The 15,388-nt window shown below is 37.4% G+C and overlaps 1 protein-coding gene across 3 annotated transcripts in view; it reads right to left on the bottom strand.

Annotated features, from left to right (window-relative positions):
- LOC117302439 (sulfate transporter-like) overlaps positions 1-15,388 on the bottom strand; it is a 60,973-nt gene that overhangs the window by 35,650 nt on the left and 9,935 nt on the right. For all 3 annotated transcript variants that reach the window (XM_033786390.1, XM_033786398.1, XM_033786408.1), the window contains exons 4-8: positions 12,079-12,189; positions 4,358-4,503; positions 2,704-2,868; positions 2,009-2,161; positions 849-931 (exon numbers count right to left, since the gene is read on the bottom strand). In XM_033786390.1, coding sequence (XP_033642281.1) covers positions 849-931; positions 2,009-2,161; positions 2,704-2,868; positions 4,358-4,503; positions 12,079-12,189 — 658 coding nt within the window. The remainder of the gene's footprint in view (positions 1-848; positions 932-2,008; positions 2,162-2,703; positions 2,869-4,357; positions 4,504-12,078; positions 12,190-15,388) is intronic.

The following is a 15,388-nucleotide window of genomic DNA, read 5'->3' as shown; positions in this document are numbered from 1 at the left end:
AACTCTTAGTTATAAATTTCTAGGAAACAAAAATGAATAAAAATAAGGAAATCAATGTGTGGTGAAGTGGTTTTCAACTAGTGATAATCCTGGTTCTTGATAATTTTACCGAGACGTATGATTTTACCCATTCATAAATACTTTTTCAGTCAAAAATCATCAACACTTATGGTCAAATAGTAAAATAAATGAAAAAATTGTAATTTTTCAATGATTTCTTTCAACACAAACCCCTCCAGCTATGAAATCGTAAGGCCCGGTCGAGGCCCTCGGGTAAACAACTCCTTTTAAGGGAATGCTATGCGCATCGCGTTGTGTCAAAACTGTCTCGGCCTTTGCTCTCGACCAATAGGAATGAAGAAACTGTCTTATAAGCACATGTACAAACTTGCGTGTCACGCCCATGTTTCAACACTTTTTACTGGTCATAAACAAAAGTTTATACACACTCACGTGACGCGCTCTCCACCGATTGGAATAGCGAAACTGTCAGAGGTATTTATGAATAGTCAATAAAAAACTTAGGGGGACTAATAAAGGAAAGGGGAGGAAGAGATAACTGCAATACAATATTTCAAATTGAAAGAACTAAATTATCCTGGTTGGGTAATTAAAAACCAATTGGATTGCATGATGCATTAATAATAGTGCTTTCAAAATTCTATGAATAAACAATTAACAAATGTGCAGGGAAATAATTCTGAAGTCAGCTGAGCGTTACAAAGCGATATGTCTGACCTTGGTCATGCGCTTCCTTATGGCAAGCCATAAAAGTGTTTATTCTTTATGTAATGGGGTAGAATATTGAGGTTAAAAATATTTTCTAAAACAAATATATTGGTACCTACCCTGTAGGAATTTCACCAACCACATTGGTGCCATATCTTTCTTCTAGCTGTGCAAAATGGGACACCAAAGTTGTCAAAACTATCTGAAAATGCAATTATATCAATTATAAATATATCTATGTTATACATGTATATTAATTTAGTAGTAAACCACAAAGGAAACTGACTCGGTAAATTTGTATGAATGTTTTGGTTGAACAAAGAAAAATTGACTGGAGCGAGACATGGACCTGGGACCTCCAGTTTAAGGTGCCACGCTCTCCCAACAAGTATCTAGCCCTTGGCAGTCTCCCCATTTTGTTTTTAACAAAAAGTAATAGTACTTGTGGTATCCCTGTTGAATGGCTTCTGACACTCACCCCTGACAACGATATGGACATAAAAGAGAGACTGTAAACTATTCGGTGCGTTCAATTAGCTTCCCTGTGTTGACCCCGTGGTGCTCACTCAGGTGAGCCCCTGACAAGAGCTAATTGAACGATCACTGATCACCCTCTCCTGGTGAGGTCATGCACCTGGGGCCAGCCCCAAAGTGACCCACTCCACAAGCAGGGCACTTGGGGCTGACCCGGGTGAGCCCCTGGAATGATGTCGAAGCTTTACGAACGTACCGGGGGCAGACCGGGTCGACCCAGGGAAGCTAATCGAACGCACCCATTGATTGAGTCATCATCAGGGCCCAATTTCATGGCTCTGTTTACCGCCGAATTCTGTGCTTACGATCACGATTCCCCGCTTACGTGCAAGCGCCGAATTTCTGCACTAGCCTTGAAAGCGTAGAATGCCTAGTAACGTGGAGTACGCACACACAGAAGCCAAAGTTCGCCGCCAACCCATGAAATACGCTTGCCATAGGCACAGAATTTCCTGATCCGTAAGCGCCAATTCTGTGCTTACGGTAAGCAGAGCCATGAAATTGGGCCCAGAACTTGAGTCTGATGAGCTAGACAGCTCAGTCATGACCACGCCAATGACTCACAACTTGCTTAGTTGAGTTATAAAAGTGATTCTTGGAAATACAAAACTTGCCCGATTAGTGTCAAAGTCGCAACTATTTGAGGCGCTATTAGTCAAATAATAATTTTCACTAGTTGCCCACGCCTAATCAAAACTCTAACGAAAAACTAATGAGAAAGAGAGCAAGAGAGAATTACACTTACTGAGAAGAGCTCCAGTGGTATTGGGTACTTCATTTTGTCTTTATATTTATCTTGAAGTTCCTTGACGGACACCAAAGCGATTAAATTAATGAGAGCTATAATGAGCTCTGATACGTTGGTAGATGCTAGATTGGAGAACAAATCAATAAATGTCTGTTGGAGGAAGAAAAGATAGACCAATATGTGAGCTGTGTAAATGATGTTGAATCTAAATCACCCCTTCAATAAAACATATAAAGTTAGTGTATTTTGCTCTCTCAATTATTATTGGTTTTTTTTGTCTATGCAAGTAAAACATTTTTGTTGTATCTTAGTTTTTTCGTTAGCTAACGCGATTTTTAACAACATACGTTCTGTTTTGACATCCCATTAAAAGCAATGCACACTATTGGTAATTGTCAAAGACCAGTCTTCTCACTTGGTGTATCTCAACATATATGCATAAAATAACAAACCTGTGTAAATTTGAGCCTAATTGGTCGTCGAAGTTGCGAGAGAATAATTAATTTTAATTTTAACTTTGATATGTGCTGTTAATTGGTATTACATTTTTAACAAAATATGTAATTTGCATGTTCACAAACTATGAAATAATGGACGAAACTAAATCTTCCCAACGTAAAACTCAATAAGGTTGGGACCATAATGGTCCCGGATGAGTTTGAATGAGTGCGAGACTTGCAGTCTATTCTCACCTTAATGATGGCGAATGGTCCACTGTACCTCTTCACATCTATACCAAACAAGTACTTGAACTGACTGTTGAAGACGTAGAAAGCTGCACCGGTAGTAAAACCCCGTACCAACGGCTCGGCAAGATATGTACTGACAAAGCCTAGCCGAAGTGCTCCTAGCCCAAACTACAAGATAAGAATAGAATACAACAGTAGTGTTGCAAACTGCTTACTGACTAAAAGGTGAAAATGCAAACAAAAGTTAGTGGCCTGAGGTTTAGACCATATCACAGCAGAGACTTTCTCAAAGGCTTAAGAGAAAGGCTTTTCTCAGGTAAAAACATCAGGGCCCAATATCATAGAGCTACTAAGCACACAAATTTGCTCAGCGAGAAATTTCTTTCTTAATAAAAACAGGATTACCAACTAAATTTCCACGTGATTTTCAGGATTTATAAGCAAACAGTAGCTGAATACCAGTAACAAGCAATATGCAACACATGAAAATCTTGTTGGTAATCCAATTTTTATCAAGGAAGAAATTTCATGCTAAGCACATTTTTGTGCTAAGCAGCTCTATGAAATTTGGCCCAGGCCACTAACTTACATTTGCAACAGTATTTATTTCATATTATTAAAATGGTGCTTGGCAGATTAAAATTCAAAGAATACATATGGGAGACAATAAAACATGAAATTAAGAACATTTTGGAAAAACAAAAACCCGGAAACGATAGATGATTTTGAAAAAAAGTGGTTACTAAATATTAAAAAAAGCATCACATGCAACAAAACTTAACATGTTACAGACATCTTTGAACAAAGCATAACCTTCAAAATCACATGGGTCAGTACAACTTTAATTAAAGAGGGAAATTACAAAATCACTCTCCTGTGAAACATTAGAAAAAATTGCTGACATTTAAAATTTCCAGGGATAGTTTGATGATTGTATGGTCGAGTCCAGTCTGAAGTGTTAACCTTGCATCCTATTCAAGTTGTATTAAGGTTGCCTCAGGTCGTAAAATCATCCTTAAACCCTTAAAGGTAGTGGACACTAGTGGTAATTACTCAAAATAATTATTAGCACAAAACCTTTCTTGGTAACGAGTAATGGGAAGAGGTTGATAGTGTAAAGCATTGTGAGAAACGGCTCCCTCTGAAGTAATGTAGTTTTCGAGAAAGAAGTAATTTTCCACGAATTTGATTTCGAGACCTTAGATTTAGAAATTGAGGTCTCGAAATCAAGCATCTGAAAGCACACAACTTTGTGTGACAAGGGTGTTTTTTCTTTCATTATTATCTCGCAAATTCGACGACCGATTGAGCTCAAATTTTCACAGGTTTGTTATTTTATGCATATGTTGAGATACACCAACTGTGAAGGCTAGTCTTTGACAATTACCAATAGTGTCCACTGTCTTTAAGAGACCATTAATTTCTGTATTATATACCCCCAAAAAATAAAAAATCAAGGCAAAATTAGTAACCGGTTTTCACTTTTCTCTCGCGACCCAGATGGCCGATCAATCTCAAACTTCTACAGGTTGGTCAGTTTATGTATATGATGGATTACATAAAGTGCCTACACTGCCAGGCAACTGTTTTGTTAGCAAAAACCAATTCTGTAATGTTCCTTTAAGTACCAGGCCTGCTGTATACAAGAAGGCCTTACCTGTATCATGCCAACAAGAAACGCTAGAGATGATGCAATCTTGGCCCTCTCTAAACCTTCATCATACGGTCCTTCTTTAGGTCTGGTCTCCTCAACCACTCTGTCCACAGCTACAGCTGTCATTATACTGACCACAGCAAAACTTCCTGGAAACAACAACAAAGGGATGATAAATCATTGGAATTCAAGAATAAATTTAACTTGTTTCAATATGATCTAGGTTTAAGCAACTACATTCATAAAATCAACATGTAATTAAATAAGGTTTGTGGAAATACTTATTTATTTTTAATTATTTCAAGTGGTTGAAATTCAGACACTGAAGTTATGCATGTTTTGCAAGAGGTTAACTATATATTTTTCATGATCTCTGATGCTTTTTTTTTTAGATTAGGGGGCACTTGATACACTTGTGGTGAATAATCCAAAAATTAATTACCATTAAAAGAGCCGCTGTTATAATAAAACCTTATAAAAAAACCAATACCCTATGAAGTAATTTAGATTTAGAGGAGAGGGTAAATATTCACCAACAAATATGAATCTGAAAAAGTCTTCAGGCATGAAGCCTTTCTCCAGGGACCCCAAAGCACACAATTCCATGCAACAAGGGTTACTTTTTTCATCTCCCTATTTTCTTGCAGCTTTGATGACTGATTGAGCTCAAATTTTCACAGGTTTGTTATTTTAAGTTTAAAGCATATGTTGAGATACACTAAAGCGAGGATACTGGTCTTTGACAAGTACCAGAAATAAACCCTGCCTGTAAAACAGACACCGTAGTTTTATTACAATTGCCAACTTCCCAAGTCAACCATAATAAGACAAGAGAGGATCAGACTGACTGACACCAACAGAGGGCAGTCTTCAAGATCGAGTAATTCACCAGAATACTTCACTACTGACTACACACAGGCCCTATGCCTTCCTGGCACTTTTGACCTTCAAAATTGTACCAAGACATTCAACAAACAATTAATAAGGGAATCAATGTGTGGTGAAGAGGTTTTCAACTAGTGGTTTAATCCCAACAAGTCGCCCCTCACAAAGTCACCCCCTGACAGTGTCGCCCTTCGACAAAGTCGCCTGACATGAATTTGAGCGAAAGCACTGGTGCATAGTTATTAGTTTGTTGCCCGATGTTTCATCTCTTTTTAGAGTCTTTCACGAAAGTACAAAAAGGTATACAAATTAACCACATAAATTATGTAGCGTGCACATACACCAAAAACAAAGTAATTTGATTTTTTTTTTAAACTGTGTGAAAGATGCGTGGCTTAAAAAAAGTTGGTCCACACAGATAACACACTGAGATCACACTGTGTTCACGCAGTGACCATTTCACATAGTGACCACTCCCAGACTATAACAAAACTGTGTGAATGATGTGTGATTTGAATATAAACTGCACCCAAAAAAAGTATCTAAACACTTGTAAATTGTCAGATATATTGGAACCTCAAATATAAAGCAAAACATTAAATAATTAATCCGATGTACAGTTTTCCTCTTTGTGTTCCGCTACGATATTGTTCGGTGAATTGTTGGGTACTTGAGTGGCTTAAGGCGAATTTCAAAAGTTGCAAAAGCCCCAATTCAAGCAAAAGCGTTCGGTGACGCATAAGATCAGCATTTTTTTTGCCTGCCTTTCATAAAATAAAAATTAGTTGTTTATCGTGTGTTGAATAAATCGATGGCGATAAAAATCAGCTTTAATTATCTAACAAAGCAAAAGGGTCAGAGAAGGGAGCCATAAACTGTAAAGCCAGACGATTCCCTGATATGGTAAGACAGGGAAAGGTGTTACGAGATAACATAATGAGAAGATGTGTCCTTGCCGTTCAGGACAGTGATGGAGGACACACCCAGTATTAAGGACTATCTTCAGGATATAAGCAGTTAGAGTTCATAAGATAAAAGCAGAGAGTACCTTTCAGCAGTTAAGTGAGAAGACTTAAGAGTTACTGCAGTAAAAAAACATAACAAATTGGTGTCTTTTGTCTTCATTTTGTATGTGTGTGATGCTTCTGCGGCTCCCTTCAGGAATTGTGGTGAATAGGGGCTTTTGCAACTTTTGAAATTTGACCTTAAGCCACCCAAGCACCACTAAATGCGCCAAACAACATCGTAGCATAAAACAAGAGGTATCAAAATGCACAGAAGATAACTGTGCATCGGATTAATTAATTAATTTTTTGGCTTACTGTTTGAGATTCGGATATATCTGACAATTTGCAGGTGTTTAGATACTTATTGGTGCAGTTTATTTGGTCCACACAAAAACACACTGAGATCACACTGTGTTCACACGGTGACCATTTCACATAGTGACTACTCCCAGACTATGGAAACTGTGTGAATGATGCGTGATTTGAAAGAAGTTGGTCCACACAGATGCGTGAACTTCTTTCAAATCACACATCATGCACACAGTTTTCATAGTCTGGGAGTGGTCACTATGTGAAATGGTCACTGTGTGAACACAGTGTGATCTCAGTGTGTTATCTGTGTAAACTTCTTTCAAATCACACATCATTCACACAGTTTTTCATAGTCTGGGAGTAGTCACTATGTGAAATGGTTACCCTGTGAACACAGTGTGATCTCAGTGTGTTTTTGTGTGGACCAACTACGTTCAAATCACACATATTTCACACAGTTTTCATAGTCTGGGAGTGGTCACTATGTGAAATGGTCACTGTGTGAACACAGTGTGATCTCAGTGTGTTATCTGTGTGAACTTCTTTCAAATCACACATCATTCACACAGTTTTTCATAGTCTGGGAGTAGTCACTATGTGAAATGGTCACCGTGTGAACACAGTGTGATCTCAGTGTGTTTTCTGTGTGGACCAACTATATTCAAATCACACATCATTCACACAGTTTTCAAAGTCTGGGAGTAGTCACTATGTGAAATGGTCACCGTGTGAACACAGTGTGATCTCAGTGTGTTTTCACCGTGGACCAACTATATTTAAATCACACATCATTCACACAGTTATCAAAGTCTGGGAGTGGTCACTATGTGAAATGGTCACTGTGTGAACACAGTGTGATCTCAGTGTGTTATCTGTGAGAACTTCTTTCAAATCACACATCATTCACACAGTTTTCATAGTTTGGGAGTTGTCACTATGTGAAATGGTCACCGTGTGAACACAGTGTGATCTCAGTGTGTTTTCACCGTGGACCAACTACATTCAAATCACACATCATTCACACAGTTATCAAAGTCTGGGAGTGGTCACTATGTGAAATGGTCACTGTGTGAACACAGTGTGATCTCAGTGTGTTATCTGTGAGAACTTCTTTCAAATCACACATCATTCACACAGTTTTCATAGTTTGGGAGTGGTCACAATTGGAAAGGGTCACTGTGTGACTGGATCTCAGTGTGTTTTCTGGGAGGATCAACTCAAATCAAATAACACATCATTTACACAGTTTTCATAGACCGGGAGTGGTCACAATGTGAAATGGTCACCGTGTGAACACAGTCACAGTGTGATCTCAGTGTGTTTTCTGTGTGGACCATTCTTTCAAATCACACATCATCGACATAGTTTTTTATAGTTTGGGCGATGATCATTTCACATTGTGACCACTCCAAGACTATGAAAACTGTGTGAATGATGCGTGATTTGAATATAGTTGGTCCACACAGAAAACAAACTGAGATCACACTGTGTTCACATGGTGAACTTCTTTCAAATCATGCATCATTCACACAGTTTTCATAGTCTGGGAGTGGTCACAATGTGAAATGGTCACCGTGTGAATACAGTGTGATCTCAGTGTGTTATCTGTGTGGACCAACTTCTTCATTATGCATCATTCACACAGTTTTCATAGTCTGGGAGTGGTCACAATGAGAAATGGTCACTGTGGGAACACATTGTCATTTGAAAGTAGTTGGTCCACACAAAATGCAAACCCTAAAGCAAAATCACTAGGCTGCTAAATGCAACAAATTCAGTCAAATAATGACATCTGAGTTGACTGCCAAATGCAACAGATTATACTACATGTATTACCATTATTTGTGTGCATATTGTTGCATTAAGCATGGTTCATGTTAAACTGGTTTAGAGCGCTTCCATATACATTTTTTGACGCTACATGTTTATAATATTGGCAACTAAAACTACCTGGGGGCAAGTAAAACGCACAAAAGTTTACACGCCTGGTTGGCTACTACTACAAAAAGCTTACATGAAGCAATTTGTTTCTAGAGGGTTTTAAATGTGTGCATAAAAATGTCAATAAATATTCTCTGAATTTTTCCTATGAAATTGTGGGCTTTTATTTCAGTGTACTGCAGATGTTAATTTGTGAATGTTCATTGTAGTAAGATGGTACACCGTGTTTGTTTAAAAAAGAAATGAGACGTTTTATTTACAGTTCACACAACAGCACCCTTTTACAATTCTACTTAATTAATTAAATAGCTGACATCAACAGGATGCACACAAGATGGAATGGTTGGTTAATTGAATTCATTGTTCAAAAAGCAAATATTTGTTAGTGCGGATGTGTTCATTTCAGTTACAAAAGTCGTCCTTAGGCCAGCTGTGTCTAAATGTTGACATAAAAATTCCACTTTATTAAAAGTATAGCTGTAACATTTAAGGGATAGCTACCTTTTGGTTTTTGGAACATTTGAATAATTTTAATCTTGTTAAACTAAAAATAAGAGAGTGAAAAAATTTCATATTGCCGAAAATCCAGAAGGAATGTCCCATCTTTTGAAATAAAATATCATTCGTTAGTTTTATTGTAAACACCTATAATAGGACTAAAACAATCAAGTGATTAAAACAAAAAATAGATACACTTTCCTTTAAATTGGACGCGGCTTATAGCCACTGGACACTATTGGTAGTTGTGATGAAGACCATTCTTCTCACTTGGTGTATCTCAACATATGCATAAGATAAAAAACCTGTGAAAACTTGAACTCAATTGATCACGAAGTTGCGAGATAATAATGGAGGAAAAAACACCCTTGTCACACAATTTGTGTGATTTAAGTTTCGCGACCTCTGAGGTCTCAAATTAAATTAATATATTTCTTATTGTCCGAGCAGGAAGTCCCTCCCATTAATGACAATGTTAACCCCCCTCTACCACAGGGAACTTTTGGGTGTTCCAACATCTCCAAATGCATCGTCTGTAGACAACACATCAGGGAATCGGACTCCTTCACCAACAACACCGGCGGTACCACCCATAAAACAAGGGGTCATGTCACCTGCACCACCACTAATCTCATTTGTCTCATATCTTGCAGAGTCTGTGGTGTTCAATATATAGGTGAAACAAGAACTACACTCAAGAGGCGTTTTGGCCACAGATCTACAGTCAAGACCCAAAAGCTAGATACACCTGTAGGGCATCACATCAATCTTCCTAATCACTCAATTTCTGACATGATTTTACAGGGCATAGAGGCACTAGGCAACCACAGAGAGACTGTTCGTTTGAGTAGGGAGAAACTCTGTATTACAGACGCCTTCAGACCATTCAACCCCATGGTCTGAACATCCAAGAAGGAAACGACTAATAAACCTTTGGTTTTGCGGTCTCCTTTTTCCCCACACATATCCCCCTTCTAGCCTACGCCTCATTCACTAATTAATTACTTTTTTTCCCTTCCTCTCCTTCCCATCCTTATATTGTCCTTTGTGTTTCCATTATCTTGTGGTCAAGCAAGTCCCTTCCCTTCAACCCCCGCCCCCCCTTTTGTCCCCCTATTAATTGATTACCCCTTGCGACTAATAAACCTTTTGTGTTGCCGTCTCTCTTTTCCCCACAGCCTTTTAGCCTGAGGCTCATTCACTAATTAATTACTTTTCCCCCCACCTCCCCACCCTTGATATTGTCCTTTGTGTTTCCATCTTCTTGTGGTCAAGCCAGTCCCTTCCCCCTATTCATTGTTTACCCCTTGCTTTTTTTTCTGTTCTAACCCCATTCATGTATTTCAACTTCACTGCTTATGTTTCACTTAGTTACCTGTTCATGTTTGTTGTGGTGTCACTTAAGATAGCACATGTCCACCAGTTAAGTAAACTAGATATCTACACTGTAACTGGAATTGGGTATTTTCTAAAGGTTTTGCAGAGATTGTGTTTTGGTCTACACAAATGAAATAAATATCATAAAAGTTGATTGCAAAAAAAGGTCTGAACAGAGCATTTTTTGTAAACAGTTCACCTATTATATTTTTCTATAGCCAACAATTTATAATATAACAAACTGTGATCCGTTATACAAAATGTGAAAACGCCCTGTGGAAATGTAATGTTGCTGAAGTTGCTGGCTGTCAGTCTCAATAAAAAAAAGCTGAGAAAAATTTCAACATAAATCTTTTTTATCGTAGATTTTTTTATTTTTTTTTATTATTATTTATTCGACCAATACAAGGTACAACAAACAAGTTGTGATGATTTTGTGATGATGTTTAATGCGCAATGCAATGATGCGCGGCAACAACTAATTCAATAATAAATGTTATGCACACGAGTCCTCACTCTGCCTGAGCTCAAATTGATTGTGACACCACACTTTTAGAATAGAATAGAATAGATTTAGAATAGAATTTTGAGTTCAATGAGACTGCTGATGCAGTTAAATCAGAGTGCAATCTTGCCCAGTGCTCTTTGACATTCATTAGACCTAATTCTCCATAATCCATGCCTTAAGTCCTATAAGCCACTTCGGAATTCCAGCTGCGCATGTCTCATTTTCCTGCTGACACCTGCATTTTGTCTACCTCACGTAACCTTTTGACAACACCGGCGGGTTAGGGGAGATAGACAACATGCGTTGTCAGCAGTAACAGACTTTGGGCAGCTGGAATTCCGAAGTGGCTTATTAGGACACTGAAAGAGTCTTTTGTTCGCCATCTTATGTATAGAATATCAAACAAGTCTCCTATATATATGTATCATATAGGACACATAAAAAATGTCCTATAGGAATTCTATAGGACCCTATGTCCCATAAGAATCCTATAGAAATATTTACAGTCCTTTGCATTTCCTATAGGAATCCTATAGAATCCTATAGGAATGTGTCCAGTCCTTTACATGTCCTATAGGAATCCTATAGAATCCTATAGAAATATTTACAGTCCTTTGCATTTCCTATAGGAATCCTATAGAATCCTATAGGAATGTGTCCAGTCCTTTACATGTCCTATAGGAATCCTACGGAATCCTACAGGAATGTTTACAGTCCTTTACTTGTCCTATAGGAATCCTATAGAATCCTATAGTAGTATTAACAGTCCTTTAAATGTCCTATAGGAATCCTATGGAATCCTATAGGAATGTTTACAGTCCTTTACATGTCCTATAGAAATCCTATAGGATTCTATAGAGTCCCATAGGATCCTATAGGACTCCTATAGGACTTTTTTGTAAGGGACCCTTGTGATACGAAGTTGTGTGCTTTCAGATGCTTGATTTCCAGACCTCAAAATCTAATTCTGTGGTCTCAAAATCAAATTCGTGGAAAATTACATCTTTCTCAAATACAACGTTACTTCAGAGGGAGCCGTTTCTCACAATGTTGTATACTATCAACAGCTCTCCATTACTCGTTTACCAAGTAAGGTTTTATGCTAATAATTATTTTGAGTAATTACCAACAGTGTCCACTGCCTTTAAATTAAAAGAAAAAGCCAAGAAGAGAAGAGCAAATGACCTTTGACCTACCTACTGAGATGTGTCTTGATGTTCCCATCATTGCATAGATAATTGCTGGGAAGAATACAGTGTAGAGTCCATAGACAGGTGCCAGGGTTGCCAAGAGTCCGTATGCCATACCTTTATTACAATGAAGAACAGTAGTCAATGTTGTATTATACATCATTTCTTATTGATAACTTGAATATTGGTGGAGAATTCTAAGGCAAAGGAAATATTTACTTCCCCAAAAAGAAGAAGAAAAAAACGAATCCCCCCCCCCCCCCAAAAAAAAAAGTTCAACTTAAGTTAAACTTTTATTTCAATTTGGATTTGACTCTTTCTAACTTTATTTATTGGTCCTCAAAATATCTTAAACATATCCAGAAAAAGCATGAATCATTTTTCAGGGAAGAAAGGTTTCAAGATAAAAATCACAAGGTATATTTTATCTGTAAAAAATTGCCATTGTGTACAACAATAACCACAAGGGCATTTTTGTTTACCAATAAAATATTTATCCATGGTTAGCTTTTTTTTAATCTATGTATAGGTTTTGTAAGTTGAAAAGAACCAACTGACAAAATACATGTAATTCCCGCATGTCTTTGTATGGTATACCAGTTGAAATTTACTTCAATTCTACAGCAATTTGTTTGGATCCTTTCCCACTCTAAGAAAATCCAATTCCATGGGGTTTAACCCAACACCCAAAGAGTTAAAGTGTTTTAATTTTATTCATTTAAACGATTAAACATGACTTTTTAAACCTGAAATATTTGTTATATATTTTTTATTGAATGCCCAAGTATTTTAAAAATGGTTTCAAGAGATTAGGGGAACCCACCCCGCCCCTAAAAGGGAACCTTCATTTGCATAAACGTGACGTCATGTCGGTAACCCGAGCCGTCAGGCCCCCTGGCTGTGTGCATATAGAGACGTGTGCTCTGTGTGGCCTAATACCTAGGCGTGTGTAGTAAGGGACCAGACTCTTTTTGCCGACGATATGTTTGAATTCCCGACGTGACGTCGATGGTAGGGGGGCGGTAACAATCCACAAAAGGGGGGCATGACTTATTCGCTAAGTACGCAAGTCAGATATGTCGGGAATAAACAAAACACATTTTATTGTTGTTCAATACATATATCAGAAATAAATGACAGCAAAATTAACTGTTTTATTTGAATTCACTGCAGCATCCCTTTAAATGTTTCAGTCCTACTGTACCATACGTAATGTTTATCCTTATGCATAGAGCATCTGGGAGCATACAAAAGTGATTTAGTGCAATGGTGCATTGTTATATTATAATTCCATCAGAACATCAAACAAAATAAACAGTTAACCTAAATAAACAGGGGGTTGGGGGATAGCTTGGGTTTTAATAAAATATTATAGAGCCAGAGGCGCAAGATGCAGAACTCGGGCTGAAAAGTGAAATCCCACTGGACGCCATTTTGGCAAGTAACTCTTTTGAGATCAATTAAGATCAGCGCAGACAATGACCATTCCTATCAATGGGAAACATAAAACATTTACTTGCTGAAATGCCACCCGTGCGTATTTCAAGTTCTAACATTAGATAAAGCTTCAGTTCGGCATCTTGCGCCTTATAATCTTTGGTTTTAATATCCACAGCACATATGAGTATTGTACCAATATATTGTCCCAAAATCTACACCCTTTTATTCAAGTATTGTTCCTTTGTTTTTATGATGGTTATTGGGGAAAAAAGTTTATAGGCACTGGACACATTTGATAATTGTCAAAGACCAGAGTATTCTAACTTGGTGTATCCCAACATCCATAAAATAACAAATCTATGAAAACTTGGACTCAATTTGTCATCCAAGTTGGGAGAAAATAATAAAAGAAGAAACACCCTTGTTGCACAATTATTTGTGTGCTTTTCAAATCCGAATAAAAGGCTTCAGGTCTAAAGTATTTTATTATTTCAGTTAGAAATCAGCTCACTCTCACAAACTATGTGACTTCAGATGGAGCCGTTTCTCAAAAGGTTTTATACTTTTAACAGCTCTCCATTACTCACTTGATTACCAAATAAATGTTTATGCTAACAATTATTTTGAGTAGTTGCCAATAGTGTCCAGTGCCTTTAAAGGCAGTGGACACTAAATGGTAATTACTCAGAATAATTATTAGCATAAAACCTTTCTTGGTGATGAGTAATGGGGAGAGGTTGATGGTATAAAACATTGTGAGAAACGACTCCCTCTGAAGTGCCATTGTTTGTGAGAATAAAGTAATTTTCCACTAATATGATATCAAGACCTCAGATTTAGAATTTGAGGTCTCGAAATCAACCATCTAAACGCACACAACTTCGTGTGACAAGGGTTATTTTTTTTCATTATTACTTGCAAGTTCGATGACCGATTGAGCTCAAATTTTCACAGGTTTGTTATTTTATGCCTATGTTGAGATACACCAAGTGTGAAGGCTAGTCTTTGACAATTACCAATAGTGTCCAGTGTCTTTAAAAGTACACTTAGACTTTTCTTTTTTTAGTTGTCAATAAGTCTCGTATGGGTATTTTTGCTGGCATGTTCTTGCAACTATATGTAAAATCTAATAATTTTGCTGGTAGTCTTAATAACAGATGGTTTTGGAATCAAAGATAAAGGTAGGAAGGAGTGAGACACAGGAATAATTAAACTCAATACTATAAACTACCATGCTGGCAAGCCTCTTCAATTACAGTGAACTGAAGGGCACTGATGTCAGTGTCTCGCAACCGGGCAAGTCCGGTGATTTAATAGAGAGTAAAATATGCCTGTGAATTTTGTACACAGAGCTTCGAAAGTACCAAGTACACAGTGCTAACACACAAAGTGTAAATTAAGAACCTTCTTTCTCATTTTGATTCTGGCAGTAAAAATGAAATTAAAAACTTCCTGCACGTTTTCTGCGAAAAATGAAAAGATCCTTAATCTATAACACTAATCCCAATTTCCGAAGGAGCTATTTACTGAGGAAAAAAATCGACTTCCTTTTTTCCTGGTTCAGCATTGATGTGAAAGTGAAAGACCAAGGAACTTTTCCTTGATGAGGAATTTGTTTGTCCAATATAAAATGGTTTTAGAGTCATCGAATGGGTATAGTTAGAATAAATACCAACAAAATTACCTGAACAAAATATTAAGTAAAATTCTTTTACAAATGAATATTTTTGAGGTTTGTCCTTACATCAATGTGTGTTGTGTGTTAAGCACTGTGTGCCTACTCAACTGTACCTACAACTTTCGTCCAGAGGAACAAAAAAATACACTGGCACATTACTTGGGTGGCATTCCAACCCACAAACTTTGACATTCAATT

The sequence above is a fragment of the Asterias rubens genome, chromosome 2 (genome assembly GCF_902459465.1).
Source record: "Asterias rubens chromosome 2, eAstRub1.3, whole genome shotgun sequence".
Classification (NCBI taxonomy): domain Eukaryota; kingdom Metazoa; phylum Echinodermata; class Asteroidea; order Forcipulatida; family Asteriidae; genus Asterias; species Asterias rubens.
Note: the sequence above shows the minus strand (reverse complement) of the source record. Positions and strands in the feature narration are given on the sequence as shown.